Source organism: Plectropomus leopardus, chromosome 1 (assembly GCF_026936395.1).
Source record: "Plectropomus leopardus strain MGB_pleo_1.0 chromosome 1, ASM2693639v1, whole genome shotgun sequence".
Classification (NCBI taxonomy): domain Eukaryota; kingdom Metazoa; phylum Chordata; class Actinopteri; order Perciformes; family Serranidae; genus Plectropomus; species Plectropomus leopardus.
The window spans coordinates 27,022,081-27,049,518 of record NC_142176.1 but is presented as its reverse complement, the minus strand read 5'-3'; the positions used below and the strand labels follow the sequence as shown (position 1 = coordinate 27,049,518).

At 37.8% G+C, this 27,438-nt stretch overlaps 3 protein-coding genes across 6 annotated transcripts; 1 reads left to right on the top strand and 2 right to left on the bottom strand.

The window, feature by feature from the left end:
* Positions 1 to 649: 649 nt before the first annotated feature.
* On the bottom strand, positions 650 to 7,418 carry LOC121957157 (transcription factor E2F5-like). Of its 4 annotated transcripts, none has more exons than XM_042505921.2 (10): positions 7,286 to 7,418; positions 5,812 to 5,974; positions 3,726 to 3,835; positions 3,459 to 3,614; positions 3,237 to 3,280; positions 2,226 to 2,290; positions 1,826 to 2,129; positions 1,175 to 1,222; positions 1,018 to 1,062; positions 650 to 882 (listed from the first exon to the last, which is right to left on the bottom strand). In XM_042505921.2, exons 2-10 carry the CDS (start codon positions 5,968 to 5,970, stop codon positions 770 to 772), a joined length of 1,044 nt encoding a protein of 347 aa, XP_042361855.1. In that variant the 5' UTR covers positions 5,971 to 5,974; positions 7,286 to 7,418; the 3' UTR covers positions 650 to 769. The 4 variants fall into 4 exon arrangements, with proteins under 4 accessions (XP_042361855.1, XP_042361805.1, XP_042361726.1 ...); XM_042505871.2 differs by having other exon boundaries at positions 5,812 to 5,971; positions 7,286 to 7,400; XM_042505792.2 differs by lacking the exon at positions 7,286 to 7,418 and adding an exon at positions 6,417 to 6,645.
* Positions 7,349 to 12,646, top strand: LOC121957060 (lysosomal protective protein). The gene is made up of 11 exons (XM_042505604.2): positions 7,349 to 7,641; positions 8,573 to 8,684; positions 8,772 to 8,909; positions 8,983 to 9,141; positions 9,675 to 9,766; positions 9,845 to 9,929; positions 10,024 to 10,176; positions 10,262 to 10,407; positions 11,302 to 11,464; positions 11,563 to 11,652; positions 11,761 to 12,646. The coding sequence occupies exons 1-11, from the start codon at positions 7,472 to 7,474 to the stop codon at positions 11,842 to 11,844; spliced, it is 1,392 nt and encodes a 463-aa protein (XP_042361538.1). The 5' UTR covers positions 7,349 to 7,471; the 3' UTR covers positions 11,845 to 12,646.
* slc38a7 (solute carrier family 38 member 7) lies at positions 12,598 to 25,960 on the bottom strand. Its single transcript, XM_042486801.2, has 12 exons — positions 25,859 to 25,960; positions 23,326 to 23,757; positions 22,333 to 22,386; positions 20,467 to 20,611; positions 19,025 to 19,169; positions 18,818 to 18,916; positions 18,618 to 18,675; positions 18,382 to 18,496; positions 17,897 to 18,044; positions 17,004 to 17,203; positions 16,858 to 16,909; positions 12,598 to 15,475 (listed from the first exon to the last, which is right to left on the bottom strand). The coding sequence occupies exons 2-12, from the start codon at positions 23,578 to 23,580 to the stop codon at positions 15,373 to 15,375; spliced, it is 1,374 nt and encodes a 457-aa protein (XP_042342735.1). The 5' UTR covers positions 23,581 to 23,757; positions 25,859 to 25,960; the 3' UTR covers positions 12,598 to 15,372.
* Positions 25,961 to 27,438: the final 1,478 nt, after the last annotated feature.

Below are 27,438 nucleotides of genomic sequence, written 5' to 3'. Positions count from 1 at the left end.
TTCGCCATCCTAGTAAAAAAGAAAGCAGCCACAGTAACTGCAGTGACACGCTACATGGAAAGTGCTTCAACAATAAATAGTGAAAAGAAGGAGCCTACATGTCCTCAAGTAGCCTTCTGTACCTTAGTACGATTTTTTTGCGTTATTTTTAAAAACTTTTTACTAAGTTTTGAAAACAGTACATTCAGTGGCCATTGCATTCACTCCAGTTTATGTATATAAAGAGGCAAGTAGTGACCAAAAACAAATGAAAATAATTAAATAATATTTCCCAGTAATGCTGTGTTTCACGTTTAACACAAGTGTGTGTACTTTATAACATACTCCCCCTAATGTAGTTAGAAGGGGAAATATTGTAGGATACATTTTGGTAAAGTTATTTGTTGGATGTCTAATTTTTCAGATTACACTTTAAGGCTCTCAGGATGGTCCACACTGAAATATCTCTGCAAATACTGGAGGGATTCCCTGAAATTTTGTGCAGACACTCATGGTTCCCAGGGAAATAATCTTTTTTTGTGTGACTTTGTTTTTTTGTTTTTTTAAATGAACAACTGGGGCTCATTTAGTTTGCTTGATCATTTAAAGTAAAACACGTCAAAGATTGTTTGAAGAATTTTTGCTTCTCAGTTAATGAATGAGGTCGACACAATGTTCAAAATTATGTTTATTATTGGTTGCAATCAAATAACTATTTAAAAATAGATGACTATGTACATTGTTGGAGTAAAATATTTACTTTTGGAGTCCGTAACACAGGAAGTCATGGTCAAACATTGAGCATCGGTACGTCAAAGAGGTCACAGAGGCCTTCACTGTCATCCAGATTGTAGGGGTATTCATGTTCAGATGGGGGCGGAGATAGACGGAGTGGAGGAAAAACTGAAGAGTAGCAGTGAACATATGATTACTACAGTTCTAATTATACCAGTATATTTCTTTTATTAGTATATTATACATTATTTATGACAGATATTAATATAATATATAAAGTCATAAAATACAAAATCCACTTACCATCAGAGGCAATAAGCTCTCTTATTCGATCTGCAGTCATCATTTCTACAAAATGAAAGAAGACATACTTAATCATACATTCATATACAGTCAAATAAACTGACAAGAATTTCATGAACATAAATGATTAAGAGACACAAAAAGACACAGGCTGTACCTTTGGTTGGGCGTAGTAGGTCCTGCAATTCTTTTGATAAACCTTGTGCTGGAAAAACAGATTTTTAAAAATATCAATGTTAAAGTCCACAACACTGAGAGAAACGTGCATGAGGCATAAACACATTGCATGCAAGAACAAATCTAAGACAAAGAAAGAAACCGCAGAACCAGCAACCACTGCCATATATGCCGATAAACTGTTACCAATCAGAGAGGAAGTGGCTGGTATCTGTGTTATCTCTTCAAAAGATTAGATAAGGAGCACAAGTGATACTTAAAGGCCAATTTAGCAGCAGTAATGTTGTCCAAGTATAGTCATTATATACTGAACAAAAACGGAAAACTTTTTGTTCCCATTTTTCACAGATTTGGATTTTCTATGCATGTTATATTTCTCTCATTTTTTAACCCAATTTATTTTTATTTCAGTTAACAAATGTTTTTTTCCAAACCTAGGTTTTGTTAACTATAATATCCATGATCAAGTATTGACCTGATGTGTGTTATAAATACTTTCTATTTTTAGCTTCATATTAAATCCACTTTTTAAAAACAAATCAATCTGACAAGGGGTCAAGTACCAAGCTAAAATTGAGTTTCAACTTCAACAATAACACACTTCAGAATATACACAAACTAAGACACTCACATTTCGATGTATCCGGTCTGTTTTTAAATGGCGATGACTGAAGGTGTCGCATGTCCTCCGTGGCCGGTCCTTTAGATTTGGCGTCATGTTTGGTATTAGCTGAGGCCTGAAAGGGTCCCACACTGCTTGCCGTCTCATCTGAAGTTGGTATGGTTGGTTTGGCGTTGCGTAAAAGTTCTTCAGGTGGTGGGACAGGCAGTACGACAGGAACAGAGCTGACAGAGAGTTTGTTAAGAAGTACGACATCTATTGGCCCGTTGATGCTTTTTAGATGGATCTGGTACTTTGCTGGGCTGTTCTGGACCTGAAAGAAGATGCATTTACACACTAAATCATCCCAACTGAATCAGAGGAGACAAAAAAGAAGAACTACAGTGGGTTAAAGTGATGCACGACTTACAGCTTTGGGAATGGGTACATCGAGCTGTGTGCCAGATGGCGCCCGTACTGCCAAGAGAGTATGGCCTGGAGGGAGAGGAGAGAGAAAATCATTTCAGAAGAAAATAGTTTAGTCTGTTCTTTATGTTTGAAGTAAATAAAATGTTAGTGGTTCTTTTTGCCTCCACATTAAACAAATATCAGTAATGTCAGCTGTGCCATCATGAACTTACACAGCAGTTTTGTCCAGCTGTGTTGACAGTCCAACTAGGAAAATACACTCAAACACCAAAACATCAGCCGAATCTGAGCTGCAGCTTCCCCTGAAAGTTCTGCATCTTGCCTGTTATGAGCTTAGATTTTTACTGTAACACATTTCCTGATCCTGAAGAGAAATCACTGCAGAAAAATAGTTTTAACCAGTTCATAAAAAGTCCCTGATATCCACATGCTTTGGTGTACATTTAAGAAGTTGGAATAGCCAAAAGGTTTTTAAACTTGAAGCTTGTGGGCTCCTACAGATACATTAATCAGTGCAACTCAAAAAGCAGCAGAGATGAGAGGAAAAAATGTGCTGATGTCAAAATACAGGGGTTGCAACGGTATGAGATTTTTACAATACGATAACCTTCTCAGAAAATATTGCAGTTTGACAATATTACAGTATTACAATCAGTAAGCATGACCCTTAAAGGAGTGAAAATGTGAGGTTAGTGTGTTAGTTTTGGTTACAGAAACATGTATTACTATAACTGAAACCATTTTAATACTGGAAGTATGTTTAGAAAGTCTCCACTTTGCAAATATTTAAAATAAAGGTGAGATTCTCTGTCCAGCGTTGTTTTGTTTTTTTTATATAGAAGATGGGAATGTAAATGGTATGATAACCTTCAACTTTAATGATAGTATACCTTACATGCAACCCTACCAAAGACAGGGTAAGGATGTGTATGTCACTCTGTCTCTGACTCTCGACCTGGATTGTCAAATGTAAAAATATGCTGATACAGAAAGTACAAAATAACCAGCTTACCACTAAAGCAGTTGCAGATATCTTCATGGTTCACATATGTCAGAGTTAATATGAGTTAAGGTTCAAATTGAAATACCACATTAAATCTGCTCAAAATGCTGACTGACATATCATTTTCAGTAACTGTTAAAGCAGGAAAAGTGAAACATTTCCAACAAGCGTGTTCATTTCTGCACTCTTTGCTACATCTTTTTTTTTTTTTTTTTAAAAAAAAAAGGTTTTTCACTGCAGTCTTCCCTGGTGTTCCTGATGCTCTGTTCAACCCAGAATTTCTGCTGGTCCAACATATACTCCTGCTGCTCCAAGTCCCTCAGCTCAGACCTCAACTCGATCAGTCTGTTGCTTAGAACATAAGCATTTTCTCCTGGTATTGCTCCTCTTATTTAGAAAAAGCATATAAATCATGTTATTAAAACATGTTTTGCTCCACACTCCTCCTGACACACGTGTACTGAAATGCATGCACACAAGGTAGGGCTGAAAACCTACCTCCACTTCACTATGCTCTTTGAGATTTTTGCAATCAGACCAACACCCTCCAGCACATTAGTGATGTCATAGATTCTCCTTTTCTGCCCGACCGCCAGGATCCTGACAGCCTGAAAGAACATTAAAAAAAGCCCATTGCGCCTCCTCATCCTACTGGATTTTTGTTTCGCAAATGTACACGCAGTCTAAGATCTGGGTGTCTTGGCCAACTGTGCCAAAACATTCAAAAATCCCTTACAGCGGATTTTAATGGGATAGTTCTGATTTTTTTAAGTGGGATTGTATGGAGAACTTATCCATTGTCAGCATATTACCTACAGTAGATGTCGGCACACCCTCAGTTTGGAGAAGCAGCAGGAGTGCGACCTGGAAGCTAAGTAATGTACTACTGTGGATGGGGTCAGCAGAAAAACATATTTTAACCACATACTGTATAATAAGCCCCAACTGAAGAAAAAAATCTATAACACATTCAGAATCAGAAATACTTTATTGATCCTCACAGTGAAATTGTGATTCATATAGTTTCTCTGATGCCAAGCACAGAGAATAATAGAAGTAGAAAAAAGAAGTATTATAAGAATAGAGAAATATGAAAAGAAATATAAAATTAAATGAAGATATAAATTAAAAAATATGAAATAAAAATTTGCATTAGTAAAATATACAATAAAAACAATAAGCATTATGGATACATTTTTCACCAGTATGGAAAAATTTGTAATAACTGTTATCATATTGAGAGTGTTTTCACCGCTGTAACTTTCCGTCATGCAGCCTGTTCAGTTCTCTATCTATTTCCTCATTAAAGGCACCAGACTCCACTAAACAGTCATTTTGGCTCACTGAACACAGGAGCTGCCGGTGAACCGCTGCCTCCATAAGTTTGTGTTAATACGTGACTTTGGTGAATCCAAATGGACATTTTAAAGAGCAAAAGGTCACACAATGGCAGAGGTAGATCTGCAGGCCCTGTGTCCAGTGAACACACTGTTTTTTATCAATGGAGCCTGGCTTTAAAGAGAGCGATAAAACAGCTCAAGTTCCCTGACAGAATCTGTTGTCGAACTGTAACATTAAGCAGTGAAAATATTCTAATATAGTCAACAGTTAAACTGATATTTATTTTTATAGGTGGGACTCTCTGAGGTGGTTAAAATATGTTTTGCTGCTGTCCCTGTCCCCAGCTATCCATTGCTTAGCTTCAGAGTCAGACTCCAGCCTGTTTCTCCAAACTGTGGACGAGCTGACTGACATCAGCACTGCCTAGGGACAATAATCTCGTACAACCCCACTTCAAAAGACCCAAAATATCCCTTTAAAGTTCAAGACCTGATTAAAAAAAACACTTAACTGCAACACTCAACACACGGTTAGTTGTTTAGGAGGGATGCACACATTTTGATAAGATCAAGCTTTTGTTCCTGCTGAGGCTACATTTACTTACTTATCGAACTTCTGCTCAATTAATGAAATATTATGCACATAGTTGCTTTTTTTTTCCAACCAAAGGGCTTAAGCTTCTAAAAGATCTAGTTATGTATTAGTTTAACTCTTTTTCACTTGTATATTTAGTTAAAGTGGACAGAAACACTGAAATATCAACAGTCACATATTTCTGACATAGAATCACAATAACCACAGGTGGATTATGAGAATGGGCCCGTAGGCACAGACATGCAAAGAGCCCCACCATGTAATATAATTTTGTGTCTAAGATAATTTTATGTCTCTTTGAAGTTTTTTTGTATTTTTGTGTTTGTTTTGCCAATACACGTAGTTGATTTGTGTCTCTCTGTGCTCATTTTGAATCTCTTTCTGGTGGGTAATTTAAGTGACATTTTAAAAGTAAATGTCAGGGAGGCCTGGGTGGATGTGTGGCTGATAAACCTATTCAGCGAGCCATGACAATTACACTATACAAATTCTTATTTCCTAGTGAACACACTGAACACTCATGAGAAATAAGATGCATTTTTTTGATTTTTTGTTTCATTTGCAACGGTTTGTTATTAATGTAAAAGTATGATTTAATGATTCTCCAGTTATGATGAAACATTTCCAGTGATGGGATCAGGTCACTTACGTCTTTGAGGTCCACCACACCGCCATCAGCTTCTTGCAACAACCCGAGAAACCTCGTGGCGAGTGTATGAAGGCTCCTCAGACTCCTCTGGTATTTGGGGATCTGGTCTGGCGTGACGGTCTCATCGTCTGCACTTTGTGGGCTCCCTTCAGGATCCATGCTGCTGGACGTGAGAGGAGAGCACGTAAACAGGGTACCTCCCCGCGATGTGTTGTTTGAATCAGCTGCACAGAGCCCGCTTCACACAACCGGAAAGGTGTTTATTTCGAAATAAAATCTCGTCATGTGTTCACGTATGAGCTGTGGTTTGTTGTTTTAATAGGGAGTCAAATACATATGATGAAAGAGAACATTTTTGGGAAGAAAACATTGTCATTTACTTTTTGCCTCTACACTAACCACGGTTCGTCTCTCGCTGATTTATTATGAAAAGGTTGTTCCGGAAACACTAACGTTGTTGTACCTCTTCATTCCTGCATAGCTGCTGTTACGGTTTCATTTCTTGCAAAACTTTTAGTTTTTCGAAGCGGCGCAAGAGCACTCAAAAAGTCTGTCTGGGTGACTTCAGCGCAACGCGTGAAAATTAAGAAATTAACGAGTTTTACCTGGATATTGTCGGGACAAGCGCTGCAAGGAGTTGCTGCCGACGATACGTAGCTAACTTTTGCAGCTCCGACGACTATAACCGATGGTATTTTAACAAGAGATGCACGGTTTAGCGAGCAAGAACATTTACCTACTCTTTAAATTAAAGCTAATGTTTATGGCAGAGTTCCAACTTTACAAGTAGTCCACCCCCGCTGTTTTGGAGGTAAAAGCGCGTACTCTTTCCGGTAGCCGTATATATCTGCCTTCACAATAAAAGTCCGAAATGTTATATTATATATGAAGAACGGAGTTTGATATTGACATGGGAAAATATAGTGCTAATGGAGAAACACTATTAAAAATAAATATAAAGATAATATGAATAAAATGTGCAAAGTTGTGCTTATACAAATACACCCATGACTCAGGCCCAACACCACTTGTGGCCCATATCAGCCCAGGAACTAACATTAATCCTTTTACTTGGGGGGCCAAACTCTTTTTTGATTCTGTTATTTATATGTCCTGCATGTTTTGAAATGCCATTTTACACACACACACACACACACACACACACACACACACACACAAAACTGTATGCCCTATTTCTTTGTTCTTCAGCTTTAAAGAATAGCCTCCTGGTTAATTCTGGCATTTTTATACCTTGTTTTTTATTATTATTATTATTAATTTACACTGTCACTTATTAAATAAAATAAGCCTAAAACTACACTTCCATTTCTCAATATATCCTATCTGTAATGTCGCATTCACTGTCTTTGCTTTTAATTCCGTGTAGCTTTAGTTTGAGTATGTTCCTCTACTTGTCCTAAGTGTTTTCAATAAAATAAAAATTAAAATAAAATAACCTCCCTGTAACTCATACCTGCTTGTTTTGTTGTTGAGCACTTCCGTGTAGAGTCAGGTGGTGGTCACGTGGTCCACAGCAGCCGTCATATGACGCTCGGGCTTTTCCTCTTCTCGCTGAGCACCCGTTGGGGACGTTGTGGGAAGTTGCTGTAAATCGTCGTTGTCGGTCGGTTTGAGGTCATTTTTATTAAGTAGAGTTCAGATGTCGGCCGGTGGGTTGTTGGTGTGTGTGTTAGCCGTGTTTCAGCTCGGCTCGCGGGCTCAGTACGCTCCTGATGAGGTGACTCACCTGCCAGGTATGTCGTTCAAACCCAACTACCGACAGTGGTCGGGATACCTCCAGGCACGGCCCGGGAAGTTTCTCCATTATTGGTAAGAAACATTCAAGTCAAGTCATGCCTTTCTGCAGTGTTTCAGTAACATGGGTGGATTATGAGACAGTGGGCCCCTGGGCACAGATGTGCAGAGGGCCCCATCCCCTCTCCTACACAGGAGCAAGACACACATACTTTTGTCTGTGTTGCATCTCTTTGTAGTCGTTGGGAAACTTTTCTGTGGTTTGTGTCTCTTTGTGGTCATTTTGTGTCACCTTGTAGTCGTTTTGGTCTCTGAGGCAATTTTGTCTTATTAAAACAGTTTTATGTCTTTTTGGGTTGTCTCATGTCACTATTTGGTTACTGTGTATTTTCTTTTGTCGTCTTGTGGTTGTTTTCTGTCTCTATGTAGCTGCTTGCTGCACATTTAAGTTCAGTCATATCTGGTTGAGGTAATTTTGTAGCTCTTTGAGGTAATTTTGTGCCGTTCAGTTGCTTGCGTTGTGCCACTTTGTAGTGAATAAAATTGCGCCCAAAGTGCTTAACATAGTAAAACTGAAAGAACACAGACAAAAAAAGATAACTTCAACAACTAAAACACAAAACAATAACATATCTTTAAAAAATAGACACATCAAAGTCTGTAGAATAAAATGAAATGAACACCAGAGATCAAATAAAGTTAAAAAAAAAAATTTGATAAAAGTATTTCTCCCATTAAATGAGTTATTTTGAGTCTTTTTGCAGTTCCTTTGCATCTCTGTATGCTCATTTTGAGTTTCTTCCTGGCTAGTACATGTTTATTTGAGCAACATTTTGCAGGTGAAGACTAGAGGGGCCAACTCTTTTGACCCCTGGTCTTGTGTCCAATACGCCTGATGCTGAACTGGGGTGAGGCTTATTCATGAATGGAATAAGCCTCACCCCAGTTCAGCATCAGTTTCAGCAGGTGGGGAGGTATGCATGACCCTGGTCTTGATCTCCTGCAGGTTTGTGACTTCTCAGAGGGACCCAGTTAAAGACCCTGTGGTGCTGTGGCTGAACGGAGGCCCAGGCTGCAGCTCGCTGGATGGATTCCTGTCAGAGAATGGACCATTTCATGTGAGCATGCTAACTTTGTGCACAGCTATACCTGTGCACTGAATAATAAGCAACTCTGACTAGGCATTGCTGACTTTTTCTTTTTAGGTAAATGATAACGGAGCCACACTGTATGAGAACAAATTCAGCTGGAACAAGATTGCCAACGTGCTGTATCTAGAATCTCCTGCAGGAGTGGGATATTCCTACTCTGATGACAAAAAATACGCCACCGATGATGACCAGGTGAGTTCAGTGATGAACTGACTCACTTTGAAATGTGAAGAAAGGCTTTCCATTTCATGTGATCTTATCTTAGGTCGCCGATGATAACTACAAAGCCCTGCAGAGTTTTTTCACCAAGTTCCCAAACTTCACTCAAAATGAGTTCTTCATCTTTGGGGAAAGTTATGGTGGAATTTATGTACCAACCCTCAGCCTGCGCGTGGCTACTGGATCTGCCAAAATCAACTTCAAGGTGAGATGATTGATGCAAACCAGTTTTGGAAGGTGTCAGAGTATATTTTTGCATGTAAATAAAATGTTGAGGTACTATTTCAATTTTCTGCAACTTTGCACTGTCTATGTTTACTGTCTAATTTTTCTTTCTACTCTGCAGCATTGCTCTGATAATTTAGCCAGTTAGTTTCCAGATTATATATGTATATATATATTATACAATACATTATTCTGGAATAGGTCGTTCTGCATAATGAGTACTAACACTCGGTACCTGAAGTATTTCATTGCTCATACTTATGTGCTATTACCAGAGAGTTTGGCTTTTACATGTAACAGAGTATTTTTCTGTGTTGTCCTTTAACTTAAGTAATAGATCTGAGTACTTCTTACACCACTGATGCAAACTTTCCTTCAGCCTCTGATGTTTTGCTTATCAGCACCATCAACTGCTCGGTGTCAGTACCACCACCAGGATGCAGTTTCATGATAGAAGAGATATTATTTAGTGAGAAGACTTACGCAGTATCTCTCATATATTTTTGCTTTCAGGGCTTTTCAGTGGGAAACGGTCTCAGCAGCTTTGCTCTCAATGACCAAAGTTTGATCTACTTTGGCTACTACCACGGCCTCTTTGGGGAAGAGTGAGTGGCTCAAGTCATCAATTGCTTAAATGTTGTTGATGCAGTGGTTGTCATTTTAATGTCATGTTTTATGTGCAGTTTATGGCGAGACCTGAACATAAACTGCTGTGACAAAGGGAACTGTAACTTCTACAACTCCAGTTCAGACACATGCAAGACCCTCGTACGTGGGCACTATTTCTTCAAAATTCAGTTGGGCAGTTGTGGTGCTACTGGATGACTCATCCAGGTTTGTCTTCTACCTTGTCTCCCTTCAGGTGAACGTGGCCTTTGGCATTGTGTATAATAGCGGACTTAATGAATATGCCCTTTACTTGGATTGTGAGGGTGGCAGAAGCGTCCACAGAGGCTACGAGAGGACCATGAATCACTTGTTTATGAACTACAGGAAACTCCAGCACACCAATAAGGTGAGTGTTTCTCTGTGTGAACAAGTGATGCTTGCCCATGCCCATGCATTGTCTTATAGCTTTCATGATAAAATCTTAAATGAAGATTTCAGGTGGAATGCCCTTCTCTGTGTCTCTGGGTGAAGTCCCTCCCTGCATCAACAGTACGGCTCAGAAGAACTGGCTGAACAGAGGCGATGTGAAGAAAGCTTTACACATTTCAGATACACTGCCGCCATGGGACATCTGCAGGTATGTTACAGCTAATTAATCAATTATTTAATTTCATTAGAATAGAATGAAATTAGAGGTAGCTGTGAATCTAGTGTATGGGTACTCCTTTTTGAAAGTATTGTTCCTGTGAACAGTACATGAAGATCAATTCAAAGGGCCAGTGTGTAAGCTTTAGGTGGATTTGGTGGCATCTAGCTGTGAGGATTACAGGTTGCAACCAGCCAAATTATCTGCAGAGGTTTCTTCCTCTCCAAACAACAGACAGACCCGGTAATTTTAGCTAGTATAAAAAAATGATAAAAACAGTTTCACATTACAAATCAGTGTTTCTCCGACGCCATTCGGCTCATCAGAGAAGGGCCAATGTCCAAACACCTGCTAATATGTGCGTACCTTTATTGTCTGATAACTCAAGATCCAGATGATCAGGAGCCAAATTATCCACAGAGGTCTCTTCCTCTCCACAACAAATGGGCCAGGGGATTTAAACTGAAAGAAAAAAGAAAAGAAAAAAAAACATGAATGAATCAGTTTTACATATTAAAGAAAAAGCATTTTTTTTACTCTGGTAAGAGGCAGAGGGGCTTCTAACTATGCTGGCTGTAAACAAGGACCTGCTCCCCATGTAGATATAAACAGCCCTTTCTAAGGTAAAAAAAAAAAAAGCACAACGATTCTTAGTTTCAGGTGATTACACACTAAAGAAATCCTACTTATTATATTATATTCAATTTCTGCCAGTATATTCCCTTAAATCCTACACACAGGGCATTTAAATCTCTAAATAAGAGTGATAGTAACTTTTAGCAGGCATATCCCCTCTACTCTGTTTGCAGTTAGGTAGGAGGTCAGGGACATGTCCATAATGATCAAAACTAACTCTTTTTTTTTATTTTTATTTTTTTACTATAGTGACGACGTTGGAGCTCAATACACCACCCTGTATCCAACGGTGAAGGAGGTGTACCTGAAGCTGCTCTCACTGGGCCTGCGGGCGCTCGTCTACAACGGTGACACCGACATGGCCTGCAACTTCCTGGGAGACCAGTGGTTTGTGGAAGACCTTGGCATTAAGGTAGGCACTTTAATTTTAGCAAAGATTATTGAAATATGCATACATTTTCCTGTGTTAAACTACAACCAGATACACTTCCTAATAAATGTTGTTCTTAGGCAACCAGTGCGTACCAGATATGGCATCATGATGACCAGGTTGCTGGTTTCTACCAACAGTTTGGAAACATCACTTTCCTGACAGTCAAGGTAATAATCACCAGCATGTTGTTCAGTGTCATAGAAGCACGGCTCTGCCGTTTCACATTGGTGATAAGGTTGCATTACAGTGAACTGCGACTGTCCTATGTGTTTCAGGGTGCAGGTCACATGGTTCCTCAGTGGGCTCCTGGTCCCGCTCTCCACATGTTCCAGTCTTTCATAACAAATGGTCCCTACTGAGCCATGATGGAGACAAAAAACCTGCACTCATCATTTTTTGGATGGTACATTTATCTCAGGGAAGATGATTTTTGGGGAAAGGACTGTTAGGGAATTAATTCTTATCATCTGTATTGTTAATAAAGTATGTGAAGTGTGTTGAATATTTGGAGAGAGGCATTATTTGTTGTTGGCTTTGCTCTGCATCACGCTAAATTTTAAAATACAAAAATTGAAGTACCAGCTTTGAGGACATCAATGTTGGGCATGCAGGGACTATTTTATACACTCTCATTTTAAAGGCCCATGCCTCATTGGAAACTTATTTTTCGGATTTCAATAAGTAAACAGCCCCTGCTCATTTGGATTATCTTTGGATATGATTTGGCGTGTTAACAACGTTCTTTTTAGCCTTAAATACTCCTTAGTGGCCTTGTCTTTTTTTAAAAATCATCCCACTGCATAGTCCTCAAACTGTGGAACTACATGAACATAAAAACAAGGTATAAGTCCTTTTTAATTCACCCAAAATAAAAGTGAAAACCCTGCAAAAAAGGTGGCCAGTTTCAATTTATGTCTGATGTCCAAAATTAAAAGCCAAAGGAGATATTGTTTTTTTCCAAATACTTAAGAGGGTACTTAACATGATCAAATGAAGTGGTTTTCTGTAGCACTGATGTGAAGCTGAAACTTGGTGTTTTCATTGTGTGTAATACAAGGTGATTGTTCTGAACTCAAGTGAATCAAGATACTCAAACTGTCTCGATCAAAATGTCAATTTCACTTGTCTCTTTATTAAATGTTTTGAACTGCCAGTGACAAATGGATTGTCAGATTTATTTATTCACATCCCTTGATTGTAGTTAACTTTTTGGAACATGGCAGATAGCTCTGGTAAAGTATTTCAATTAAAACTTACCAAGAACTCCATGTTTGCAAGTCAGGTTTCGGTGTGACATAACAGGAACACATGATTTCTGATTAAAAAAATGCATTGCACATCCTTAGCACAGTAAATTAGTGACAGAAATCATAAATGCACCTGACATTCATTCATGAATCAGATAAGCTCTTGTCTGTAGCACCAAAAAGGTAAGAAAAAAAAAATCAAACATTTGACACAAATGGCTCAACGCCAAACCATAAAAACAATTTGTATTTCAACAATGATTTCAAGACATTTAAACAGTCTAAGGTGTTTGTACTGGCCACAGAAAGCATTACTTTTTTTGACTGTGGTTTCTTTCCCTTCCTCTAAAGTGTAATGTAAATGTATTTAGTCCAACAGCTTGACTTATACAACGTAATTGCTTTTACAAGAGCAAAAAAAAATCCCTTTTACTTTCACTGTCCATGTCCACAAACAGCTTTACTGCTGGGTTTCATAAAACAGTATTAAAAAGCTGTCAAGAGTCTCACTTGAATTAAATTAACTTGCTTCAATACCCAAGATTATCAGCCTTGATTCAGTATAGTTAAATTTAAAACCATGAATTAATCCACTCAGTTAAGTCTTGATTGCGACTTGTAAAATTTGAAAGTACTTCTTATTTTAAATGTACGTCTGATGCATTTGCACTTTGGTTAAAAAAAATGCATTAAATGAAGTAAAAGATATACTAAGCAGGTTTTTCATAAAAACAATGTTTAGACTCATTCAGAAGAAGTCTCTCTCAGAATCAGAAATACTTCCCCTGGGGGAAACTGCGGTTCGTAATCATCACTCATGACCCAGTAGAAGCGTGTACTGGTATATTTAACTGCAGAGACTCTGACCTTTGCCTGAATTTTCTTGTTTTGCTTTTATTTTATGTGCTCAGGACGTTTATGGATGTTTAACCCCATAAACATCATCCAAGAGACACAGCACAAGCGAACCTAGAGTTGGTTTTTACTTTCAATTTGTTGGTGAGCGTGCTTACAAACAGTAACAATCCTGCACTGTATACCTTTAAGACAACTTAATTATCTCAATTTTGTAAAGAACACATTCAATTAGTGTTTAATAGATCAGGTCTTAAATGTTACGGCATAAGAAAACAAAAGCTTGATCTTTGGCTTAAAAAAAAAAAATAGAAGATTTTGAACTTCTCCAGCTTGAAACAAAGTTTGCAGTGTTGTCCTGATTCAAGTAAAAAAACTTCACATTCAGTTTGACTAGTTGGCCTCTGCCCACAGAGCACCAAGTCCAACCGCTTTCTGTAAATTATGTACAAATTGAATTCTGCTTAAGTTGTTTTCCATACATTCAAAAAGATAATCATTTTTAAACCCACTCTGTCAGGAAGCAGCACTCTTGAAAGAGTTGGGGTTTTCCTAATTGTGAAGCTGTTGCTCCTTTTGGACGCAAGAGGAGCAGCACAAGATTTGCGCACTGTGTCTGGACAGGCACATTGCTGCGGTTTTCAGCCTGCAAGTTAACATGAACTTTGTAATTTTGTAGTAACAGTGCAACAAATAAGATTTCACCTTAAAGCCAATTATTAAATCATCACCATACCTCTAACTTAATAAAAATATGAGAAACCAACAAAACATATTTCAAAAACAAATAAAACCCTCAAATGTCCTTCTAAATTTAAAAATGTCATACAATTAGGGTTTCAGCTGTATATCAGTTTCATGGTTTATCATGGTATGAAAACTGATGGTTGTACAATGTACATTTGATTAATAACAAGAAACAAAAAAAACAACTGCCTCAGTCAGACTTTTTAAACATTCTTCTGTTTAAAAAAAAAGGTTTCAAGTTTGAATTTTAAAAGTTTTAAACGGTGTAATACCATATACTGTGATATTTTCTGAGACAGTTAAACCATGAAAACACACATATCGTTGCAACCCTAATAAGATTAGTTTGAACTGCCAAATTAGTTGCAACTCATTTAGGAGGTAGTAACTGCAAATTAATTGAACTGTCCAACCATGCAGTTATCAAATCACTCATTAATGATTCTGCGTGTGCAAACGTATCACGCAGCTAACTTTCCCATTGTTGAAGAGTCTGAAGTCTTGATTTGTGGACAAACGATCAGCAGTGACAACATAAAGTCTGGACCTGGGTTAGACCTGGGAACCACAGCATGTCATCTTCAATAAGAATCATTTACTTCGACATGCAAGTTTAAATACACAAATTGGTACAATTTCATTATTAAAATCAATTTGATTGTAAGACCTTTCTATACAAAGTCCTTCAGCTCTTGTAAACAGGACAGGAATGTGACGCCCCTACAGGGTCCAGAGACGGAGGAAGCTCCCCGCTGTCCCTGATCCGTCAGAGACGGTTTTCACTGCAGGTTAAAACCATCATAAAACATGCAATTTATACTGTACATTAAATAAAAGGCAAAGTGTCTGAGGTTGTATGGCGCTGTTGGGTGGCTCTGACTGACTGAGGCGCTTCAACTCAGTACGGAGCAGGGACGTGACATGCTGGAGAGGATTTTTTAAATGAGTGTCATGAGATGCTTCTCCACCATAGTTCAGTATAGCAGCACAGGACTAAGGCCCCCCCTCTGTCTTAAACACAGCTGATGAAACTTCCTTTTAGCTGACAACGTCTTTATAGATGGAGTTGGACGTGGTGAGGCCAAAGATGAAAGCTCCAATCGTAACCATGACAACACCTAAGACCACCAATCCATGCCAACTGTAACAGAGAGATGGACGTTAGAGAAATGTTTTCATTAAGGGAATACGTTTACTTAAAAGATCCAGTGTGTAGGAATTAGGGGAATATATTAGCAGAGAATACATTTAATATAATAAGTATGTTTTCTTTTGTGTACAATCACATGAAGACAAGAATCTTTGTGTTTTCTTTTCCTTAGAATGAGCCACTTCCAGTGTATCTACACACAGTGCAAGTCCTAATCTACAGAGGTCATCATGTTCACTGCCATGTTTCTACAGTAGCCTTGAGTGGACAAACCAAACACTGGCTCAATATAGGGCCATTTTTCGCATTGGTCACCATAGTTAGCAGCCCCTCCTTAACGAAAGCATCAGAAAAACACTGATGTTTTACAGTGAAACTGCTTAATTCAGTTTACCTGTTTTATTTACTGGGTCTGTGTGTTTTAAAGAGGAAGAGACCTCTGCAAATAATTTTGCTCTCGGCAAAAACCTCCTGAACAACAAACACTGAGGGAATTTTAACCGGGACAAGTTTCAGCTGGTTGCAATCTGTAGTCCTCACCACTAGATGCCAATAAATTCCCCTAAATCTTACACACTGGACTTAAAGTCTGTGTTAAACATATTTTATATCAACACTGAATCAAATGTCAGTCATGTAAAATAGTTGCTCATAGTGCCAAAATGACAAAGAATAACACTCAACTCTGCAGAGAGCCAGACAATATTGGGCATTTTTGCTAAAGAAATGATTTTAATATCAAAATAGTTGCAGATTAATTGTACGATTCATTATTCAATTTATTGTTGCATAATTTAAGACCTTTTTCACAACAGAAATTTTGGCCACTCGCAGCAGGAAAAGCGCAAGTGTCACTAATGACACTAATGATGGCTCTGTTTTATTCATAAGTCTTGTGAGTGTGTCGCCAATACACTGTAGCTTTGAGTCAGACTGTATGGCACAAAAACGTGATGAGAATACTTTAAGATGTAGTATGTGATTAACTAATTAAACTAAATACCTCAAAGTAGTTAACTATGCAAAAAGCTACAGAGATTTTAATATAGTTAAACTGAAACATGAGTAAAAACTGGCTCGATTTCTTTCAAAGCCATGGAAAGAAGGCAATGAGCAACAAGAAATTACCCAAAAATTAGCAATTAGTTATTAGCTAATTAGCACATTTCTAACTAAGTTGCTAATCGCTTTTTTCCATGTTTTTGAAAGAAATTGTATCACTATGCCAATATGCTCAGGGTTTAAAGCTTTAAATACTTGTGAACGGCATCTGAAACCAGCACAAGAAAAGTGATACTGCTCCAGATTTCAACGCGTTAAACTAGCTATTGAACTAAGTAACTTTCTGACACTGGGAATAAGCAGCATCTCACCTTGAAGTTCTGCTGTCTGTCTCAGACAGCTTGGCTTGAATCAAACACAAACCTGTAAAGTTAAAGAGACATTGGACAGATGTTTCAGTGTGACATTAAAAAGACGCAGAAATGTGAAACCTTGCCAACGGTGTGGGAAGTCTTACCTGGGAAGACAAAGATAAAGCAGGCGGCCAATCCTCCGATCAGCGAGATCACCCGACCAATGTCTGGGATGAAGAGGGCGAGGATGAGGGTGACAACAAACCACACCAGCGTCTGCAGGATCCTCCTCCTCTGCTCACGGCGCACACACACCTCCACCTGCTCGCCTTGAAAACGCAGCCAAAGTCCTTCAATAACTGCCCTGAAAGGTCACATGATTATACCAAAGTGCAGTAAGAAAATGCTCCATCAACTGCATCGTAAAATAAGAAATGTTTTCTTCATGCACACAAGGGAGGCACTGAATCCATTTTGTAGCACTTACACTGACAACAGGTAATGATCCGAAACCAGTGCTCTTTATAAAATCTCTAAAAAAGTCTTTTCCTGTATGCAACTGATCTGTATCATTCTGGCACGTGTAATGCAGGCCTCATACTACCCAACTTTTCAAGCCATTTCACAGTTCAAACTTTCATCAGTTGGTGCGCGCTCCTGCGAACTCAAACTTTTGGTGTAAGGTTGTCACAAAACTCAGTCTGAGTTGCCTTAAACAAGTTTGACTTTGTCAGAACACCATAATGACAAACAGACTGACTCTATATTATCATATGGTGTTAGTCTTAATAGCTCATGCAAATAGTGAAAGATAAATAATGGGAACATTGTAAACAACCAACAGCTGTGCTCTCTCAGAAAGCTGCAAACTGGCTCGACAGTAACATAAGGTAACATAAAGCTGTAGCAACACATTACTGCACTATAGATGGAAGTCTTTTTAGACTTGTGCAATTTAAAAGTCCTTATTAAAATATTAACAACAGTGACTAAGAAACAGTATACAAACAACCAGAAGCATGAAAATAAAACATGCAAGTTTTTTTCTGAATCTTACCTGCCACAGAAGTGTAAAATAGGGTAGGAGGTGATGACACAGATGACAATAAAAGCTCTTGCGATGGCCACTGCAATATCATCCGGAGGGTACGACATCAGGACATCCTGACTGACGTTTGAGCCAAATGTCAGGAAGCCACAGACACCTGATCAAATGCAACAAGCATTTAAAGAACAAGGATTTTTTATCATTTAGTCAGTGCTTTCACTAGTTTAAATCACCTGGTCTTTTTGTTTTGGAGAGAAAACACCTCTACTGATACTTTGGCTTCTGGTTAAAAAACTCCTGAGCAATGAACACTAAATAAATGCTAACCAGAAGCTCAGCTAGTTGCAGTCTTAAGTCCTCACTGCAAGATGCCACTAAAATACTCCTGAAACCTTATACACTGGATGTTTAAAAAATGTTATTACGGGGAAAAACTCTGTTTAGGTCTGGTAATCATATACATGACTAAGTAATGAGTGCACCATTGATAGTACCTGTTCCTGTGTAGACAAAGAGGCAGATTATCATGCTGAGAGTGACTACTATTCCCCAAGGTTTGATCTCTTTTCTGCTCATGCTGTTGAACACTGGCACACAGCTGACGTGGCACTGTGGAGAGAGATCAGGGGAAAGAGGATAAAAAGACAAAAATAATTCATGTATATCAAACTCTGTTCCAAATGAAAGCAGATAGTTTCATGATCTCAAATGATACCGAATGAAGAGATACCTGGAAACCAAAGCATATGGTGGGCATTGCATTGAAAACTGCAGTCCAGGAAGCAGAACTGTAACAAAAAAAACAATTCAGCAACTCAAGCAAAGCATGATGACGAGGATGCAGATGTTTTTGCTTGAATGAGTAGGTGGACAGTGCTAAAATAATCACTCAAAAGTTTTGAAAGAGAATGAAGTGTGTGTAGAGCTCACCCGTCAGGAATGTAGCCTGGAGTCATATTTTTACTTGGCCAGATGTACTTTATAATGACCACAATGGTCACATACCAGGTTCCCATCACACTCAGTGCACTATTATAAAGAACAAAAACTCAGATGTGATCATCACGCACTGTAAACTTGTTTTTTCTCGCTCGACTCATTGAGAAAATAAGATGAGTGAGGGACAAAGTTTTGTACCTTGCATACTTCTGAAAGCCAATCTCTTTGGGAATGGAGAGGGGAAGAATAATAAGGACTGCAGTAACAGAGATGGTAAACTTGCGGTCAGTGTACCAGTCGCCCCTGACTGGATCATGTGTGTCAACATCCACTGCATCCACCACTGTAACAAAAAACAGGAATTAAAAGAAGACTTTGGAGGGGCAGTATAATCTATGCTGGGTTAGAGTTGAGAGTGCAACTGTGGAAATTAACTGCAAACTGCCGTACACGTGGAAGAGATTTAGCAATGTAGATAATTTAAGTCACAACTACTGAATTCCTTAATCATTGAGCCCCAAAGAGGTGGAAGGTCACATTCTGCTTTCACAGACAGTCAGGAGTAAAATTTCTACACTGTCAGCGTCTCAGTGTAAGGAAATGAGTCACATGAGGATCACATTTACTGAGAGAAATGGCTGAGTGGTGTCATCCTTGATGCTCTTTGCCCATCAATGATGGCACAAATAAAGGTTATCAACACTACTGCTGATGGTGATCAAACACACAGGTCACAGCTGTGGCAATGTAGGACAAAAAGGACAAGGTCCATGTTACTGTAGGTGACTGAACAATACACACTGACAATTACACAAAGCTAAACAATTACATCACCCACAAAACCATCATTTGTACGTCAATTACCCACCCCCTGTTATCTTGAATTTGGTAAGAAAACTTCATTTTTCCTCTCATGCCTCCATGATGAATGAAGAATCCAAAACCAGAGAAAATTCTTGATGAAATGGTGTAAAGGTTTAACGACAGAAAAACTATAACAAGCTATTTACAAACTCTCACACAACTCATGCAGTATAACCCAAGTCTCATTTGTTCAACTGTATGCTTAGTACTTCCCAAACACATGCATTGTCACAACGTTACTCTTTAAAACACTTCTGCATAAACAGTCTACCCACAAACAAGTATTGTGCCTGGGCAATCGCGTGCGTTGCACTGTGCCCAATGGAATACAAGAGCATAAGCATGCTACTCGTATGTGAAGTGTTTTAAATGGTAAGGATTTAGCGAAATCTGTGTCACTGCCTCTAATAAAATCTGTGTTATCTGTGTACTGAGCATACAACAGGATAAATGAAACTTGTATTATCCTGCACAAGTGGTGTGAGAGTTTGTCAACAGGTGTTTGGATTTAAACGAAGATACGCTTGGATTGTTAGTTCACCATGGAGGCATGAGAGAAAAAGTTTTCTTCTCAAATTAAGTTAACACGGGGTTAGTAATTGATATACAAATGATCATTTTGTGGGTGAAGTATTGCTTAAGCGCTGAGAGACAGCATTTCTAACTGTTAGACGTTAAAGAAATTATAAATTAAGATCAAAGATTGTCTAAGAATCTCATAAAACAAGACAGAAACAAGGCAGCTTGATTCACCTTTTCAGTGTGAATATACTTACAGCGATCCAGCTGGTCTCCAATGACAATAAAGAACGCAATACAAGTCCCAAAGGTGTAGACAGCAATGGCGACTTCACATATGATTCCTGTCACTTTCCCACAAGTGGCCCGAACAACCTCCTGATAGGTGCTTTCATTACTGACCTGAGGAACCAGTACAGATCCTTAAAACACTGACATGGATTCGGCCGTTAACTCACTGGAATAGTCTTCTAGCTGTTAAGTTGCTTTCCAGGTTCTGTGACCATCTAGAGATGACAGTGCATTAACATACTGATCTTATCCATTTGAATTTGGGTAAACTGAGACCTGAAGAGATGCACCTGCTCAGACAACAATGTTTAGCCAACCTGTGACTTTTAAACAATACTGAGCAGCGTTGCACAATGGATTACTTTCTTTCCTTTTATTTTTAAAGTCTTTCAACTCCTGAATCAGGATTTTTTAGCAAGTTGAAAGAGAGTCTAATGCTGCACTTTAAAATCATTTTTTTTTTATTGGTGCTTAGTGTGTTGAGTTTAATGTTGTGTTTATGTATCACACACGGCTTCACAATTAACCAAAACATTAATAAAATCACAACATGGTCAAGTGAAGTATCCAAATGGCAGGAGTTAAAAAATTCTGATAGAGGTCAAATAAGTTGCGAGATCACTGTTTAAGTGAAGCTTTGTGATGCTGCAAGAGAGGCACCGACCTACAAATCATATTCCTGATGTTAGAGAAAATGCCTGTTTGGAACAGACCCCAGCAAAAATCACATCATCAACATTTATACATTTTTTTAGTGAAAATGAAATGCAAATATTCATATTCCCACTAAAATTTCAACTCATATAACAATCGCAATACGATCTTTTTTGCATATCGTCCAGCCCTAGTGTCACATGTAATACTGTTAATGCAATATTCAACAATGCTGTTGCATGTTTTCTTCATATTGTGCAGCCCTAATGCTGAGTCAAGAAAATATTCTCCAGAAATGTTAAAACAACACTAGCATTGTGTCAATCATGTACCAACAATAGCTTCATTCTGCTTTTTATTGCTGAGGTGTCGTTTCAAAGTGTAAAAATAACCTGCTGCTGATTTAACTCCTGTGATTTTAAATTTGGCAAGCTCTGCTTTTATTGCAACACAGCATGAACTGAGTCTAAAGCACCAGCACAGCCCTAATAAGACATCAAATAAGGTGCTGACTATAAAAAGAAAGGATCAGATTCACTTATGCTGCATTTCTCCTATAGCAATTTCATACATTTCCAACAGGTAAGATGGACTTACAGCTCAACACCAGTAGGATCCGGACTGGTGTGTCTATCAAACTCCTCAAGTAAACCTGCAGCAGAAGCCTCACTGCTGACTGTTAACATCTTCAGTTTAAGGCATGGTTACAAAGAAGGTGGTGATTTTACTTTTCGGCTGCTGAATATAGTCAGTCAACCATATTCATTTAGTGACTCATGGTACCGTGTGCTTTAAAACAAAGTTAACACGGCAGCCAAATTTGGCCGATTTTTGTATTTTACAGCAATATTCTGCAGATGTTTCTCAAATGTATTCAACTACCTCAAACTTGGGCTCTCTGTTCATTGTTTTAACATGTAAGCACAAATTTGAGCCATCCGGAAGCGAAAGTCTTGGGCTATTGTGCAATGTATTGCATTTTACCAGAAATATAATGACAGAACAGTTATTACATAAAGCTGTGAAAGAAAAAAATACTCATGTGAAAGAAATGTAGTCAGATTTAAAGAGTCGCAGAACATGTTGGAGAAAATGAAAAAGAAACAAGTTGAACAGTAAGTGATGGAAATTAAGACTTTTAGGAAGTCAGAATCTGACGGAACAGAAGTCACACATACCTGGGAGCAATAGCCCAGGATCACCAGTCCACTGATTATGAAGATCAGCATAAACTAAAAAAAAAAGGAAACAGGAAGCATTAGGTTATACTACAACAATATCGTCAATATCGTCTACAGGCGCTTTTGCGTTGATCACATGGGCACAGATGATTCATTTGGACTGTCAGCAGAAATTTACTGCATAGTACTGTGTGCTGAAGCCAAGCTCTGTCAAAGGTTCTAATAAAGACTGAACAATAGTTTTATGTCAGAAAAATACATCCTGAGGGTGAATGTTTGGGACATCAATTTTGGCCTTTATTGCAAATTGGCTTGATTATTTAAAACATGGAGAGAAGGCAATGAGCAATTTGACTGACCCAAAAATCAGCGAGAAATTCGTAAAAATTTACAAAAGAATCATCTTAAATTGGCCAAAAAAAGGAAAAGAAAAGAAGGGTAAAATATCAAAAACAGGGAATGACCTGGACAAAAAGCTTAAGTGAAAATAAAAATAATAAATATAAACATATTAAATTATAGTTTAATCCTAATTTAGTTTTCTTGATATTTTCCTCTGTTATTTGATAACTTTCTAATCATTCTCTCTCTCTCTCTCCTTTTTTTTTTAAATCTAACTTTCAGGTCATCTTATTGTCACCTTTTGCAACTTTTTGGGGAATTTGCAGGACATTTCATTCCAAATTGCTAATTGACTTTTTCTAAGAAGTTGTTTTGAAGGAAATCAAACCAATTTTCTCACTTTTCAAATGTGTTAAATGCTAAAAGGGGCACAAGAAGACTGATGTCAATCCAGGTTTCAGAGGGTTAATTTCTAGTTAATATTTATTGTTGCTTATGACATTTTGGACACTAAAGAATTGATAGAATTACAGGTTTCAGCCCAGTTGATCATTTTACATCACATGTTCGAGGACATTCCTCATGCAGCGGGGAAAGGGCCTGCAGAAGGGGCAAACAGTAGGATGCGGCTCACTGGGAGCTCCTCACCATTTGAAGCATCACTCCTGCAGTCACTCCTCCTGCCATATTGAAGGCTGCAGGGAAATTGAGTAGACCTGCTCCCAGAGCTGCATTCACTACGATGAAGACCGCTGCCCAAGACGACACCCCTCCGCTCCCACCAGTGTCCGTGTCAAGATGCCGGACAGAATCCACACTGGGGCTCTGCAGGAGCCACGCTCTTTCACCGGAGTCATTACTCCCAACTCCGCCCCAGTCCTCGACATCAGTGTTAATCGCCATGAGTCAGTAGGCTCGGCCTGCCAAGCCTTACGCCACCAAGAAAACTAGTCTCCACCTCTCTGAATCCACGTTGAGGAAATGCTGATCAGAAATGTCCAGTATGTTATGATCCACAACAGTCAGGAGGCAGCTGAGGTTATCACCAGAGTCAGTATGATAGTGGAGCCATTCAGTAATCTGTAATGAAATATTGTTTGAATTTAGAGATACTTGCATTGGTACATAAAACTGGGCGTTCACAGTTCTGATATCATACCAACATACCAGTGTAAATTAGTGTAAAGTAGTTCTTTGTCTCTGTGAGTAAATGTCAAGCACAGAGTTACAGCACTCATTCTCTGTATTCTTGGAAGAAGCATTACCTCCCAAACAAATACTATTACAAACAGTATGTCATCCAAAGTATCAATAAAAAGTCATGCTTTATATAGTATGTCGTCTAAAATGGCATGGAAAAATCACAGCATTTTATGTTTTCCAAAATAACATGCACACATCGAACAAATATAGTAAGTTGTCCAAAATAGCACAAAATGAAGTCATACTATGCAGTTGTCCAAAATAACAGGAAATGTCAAAGTATGCTATGTCATCCAAAATAGCATTAAAAAGTTGCACTAAAGTATGTCTAGCAAAATATACTATTTACTTTTTTTCTCATTGGTGAATAAACTGTAATACTACATTAACCTTACTAAATACAGTGTCAAAAGTCCGGATAGGTTAACATGTTTTTCACTTTTTTCATGTCTATTGTGCAAGAGTTAACTCTGGCTGTGGTTAACAAGAAACCTGCATACTGTTGGCCCACATGGTTTTTGTGAGTACCCTGTGAAGCTTTTGAGCACGAGTGCAAAGTTTTGATGAGCCATTTCCTAAATTGTTTCAATCTTATCTTCTGCTAACAAACCCACAAGGAAGAACATGCTCAGGATCAAAGGACCTGATTAACAATATAACTGTGTGATGAATGCAAACCTTCACACCTCAGCAAGACAAAGGTAGCTTTTAAAGCATAACCTCAATTTAGTAATCTGACCTGAAAAAGACTAAATTATTTTCATTTAATGCCGACTGTCCTTGATACTGATATGCTTTGATTAGTCTTAGAAAAATAACGCAAAAGGATTACGCTTTTCATAAAATCCAAACTAGGTCATTAAATTTTTATTAGAGGCAGTTACAGGTATCTAACGTCTCTGTGCTTCGTGGCATATGCTGTGAAAAGAAAATGTAACGTTAATGACCTTGCCATTTCTTTGATTTTATGTTCCAGTCAGATCACTTCGGTCCTGCACTGCTTTACTTTTAAATGTTCCTCATGTGTTCCTCTGAGTAAGTACTGGTGAGAGTGCCTCTGGATATTAGAATATAAAAGGTCTCTTGATATTTTTAAAGGTAAGTTTAAAGGCCCACCTTTTTTAAAAAAAATTTGAGTAACATTACAGTTTTAATCATTGGTTTTTACCTTGTTTTATCCCTGTTGTTTTCAAATCTTATTTATTCATTTATTGACTTGATCGATTTATATTTAATGTGATCTTTTATGTTTCTTTGCTTTTTAAACAAATATTTTATAGTCTTATTTTTTAATTTTCTAGCATGTGTGTGTAACTTTATGTATGGTTGTTTGTGTTATCCTTTTAATTGTGTCAGTGCTATTTCAGTTCTGTCATGTGAAGCACTTTGGGCTGCATGTTTGTATCAAAGGTGCTATAAAAATGAAGTTGAATTGAGTTAATACTAACAATGGTCTCTAGTGCAAACATAAATCTCAAACTATACAGACATTTTGGTGGATATTGAGAGCATGCTTTCTCATTATATCACTAATGATGTTATACTTTGTTTATAGAAACCGCAGGAGAAGAAGTAAAACTAGTAAGTAAAATTACTGGGAACATGGTGCTGATGATGTCCAGCTGACCTCAATTTCATTTACTGCTAGCTTAACATTGTTCTCTCAACACCAACACACCTACAGCCGCCTACACGAGATAACATGACTGGTTAAACACCCCACCTTTAAAAATGATTAGATTATTTCTTTTCATAAACGTAACAATAACAACTGTCAACGCAGTCAACCCCTTTGTTACTCTGTCATACAAAAGCTAGCTAACAACGTTACACCTAGCTGAATACAAAACACAAATAAGCTCTTTTTTCGCCAAATAAAAAACACATTTCAATATCTCTGTATCAATCCTATTCGGCGTAATATCGTCGCTGTTTAAAGGTGTGAGGAATATAAAATGCTGATATTGAGGAACAGTACCTTCAGTGACGAACAGCCTTCAGGTAGCGACTGCTGGCGTCTGTGTTTGGGCAGCCCATAGAGTGCAGAGGAGCATGTGACACCTCATCACGTGACAGGAATTCTCGCTTTTCCTCTTGCTGTTTGGCATTGTGGGTATTGTAGTTCTCCGTCTTTGTAGGACTCGCAAGTCACAGTCACAAGTCTCAGTTCTTACAAGTGCCAAGTCAAGACAAGCAAGTCCATACACCTGAAACGATGTAATAGTGTATATATATATATATATATATATATATATATATATATATATACAATTTTTATTTATTTATTTATTTATTTATTCATTATTATGAGTGTAAGATGAGATCAGTGGTAATTTAAGTAATGTAACATTATACATGTAAAATTAAAAATGATTAAGCTTAATTCCCACTTTACCCTTTGTTCCACTTTACCAGTATTCATCCAATACAGTCTATGGTGAAGTCCTACATCAGACGGGCAAGTCCCAAGTCCTAAACTTTGAGTTTTGAGTCATAATGCATGGTTTACCAAATGTAATGCTATTATAACGACACCACCACTACCACCTCCACCACCACCACCAACAACAACAACATAATAATAATAATAATATAGTAAATTTACAAAAATTTTAATGCTTTTTAAAAAAAGTGATTTGTTTGTTTTTGACATGTGTGTTTTGCATACAGCAATTAGATTTTTTCTTGACCACAGCATTGTGTTTTAATACTCAAACTAATTATCTTTAGTGTCATTTTTTTCACGCTGGCATTCAGGTTAGTTCTTAATGGTTCTCTCCTGCAGCTTGATTGGATGCTGTCAGATTGGTTAAAACAAAATGGATCTGGAGAATTAAGCCTCAACTTGTTAGAAATGAATGGTGTTAATGTTAGCTGATTCGGGAGATTAATTGATGTGTGGCACACTTTCACACTTTTTACTCTTTGGGCTGGGGGGAAGGTTTCAAGTATTTTCAAGTCAAAAGGCTCAAGCCTAAGTGACATCATGAGTCACTGATTATGAAGTCCAAGTCAAGATGCAAATCTTATTCAATTCGAATAAATGTGTGACTCAAGTCTGACTTGAGTCCAGGTCATGTGACTTGAAGCCACACCTTTGGTAAATACATTATTTATTTTATGTTTAAAAAAAATGAAAACATATGGATACAAAGTATCTTAAGGTTTTAACATTTGATGCAATTACCGAAATGTCTGATAAATAACGACCCAATGCCATGCCATTATTGGTGCATTGTGCATTGTGGAATTTTTGGATCTAAATTCAAGAACATGAAAAATAATGTATTCAGATTCAGCTTTTGAAAATGCATATCAAGAAATTGTACTTAAATTTCAAAGAGGCAAATTCAGAAAAAAAATAAAATAAATGTAGATAGCCTACATGGTTTTTAAAGGAAAATATTTAAAGTCTATGAATTTATTGGAGTTTGAATTTAAATACTTCGTCTCTTATTTGCATCTATAGTGTAGATGCACTGAGAAGAAAACATACTGTTGCTAAGACCTTTAGTCAGTAATAAACAGTAGGAACACAATTATCAGTTACAAAATTTA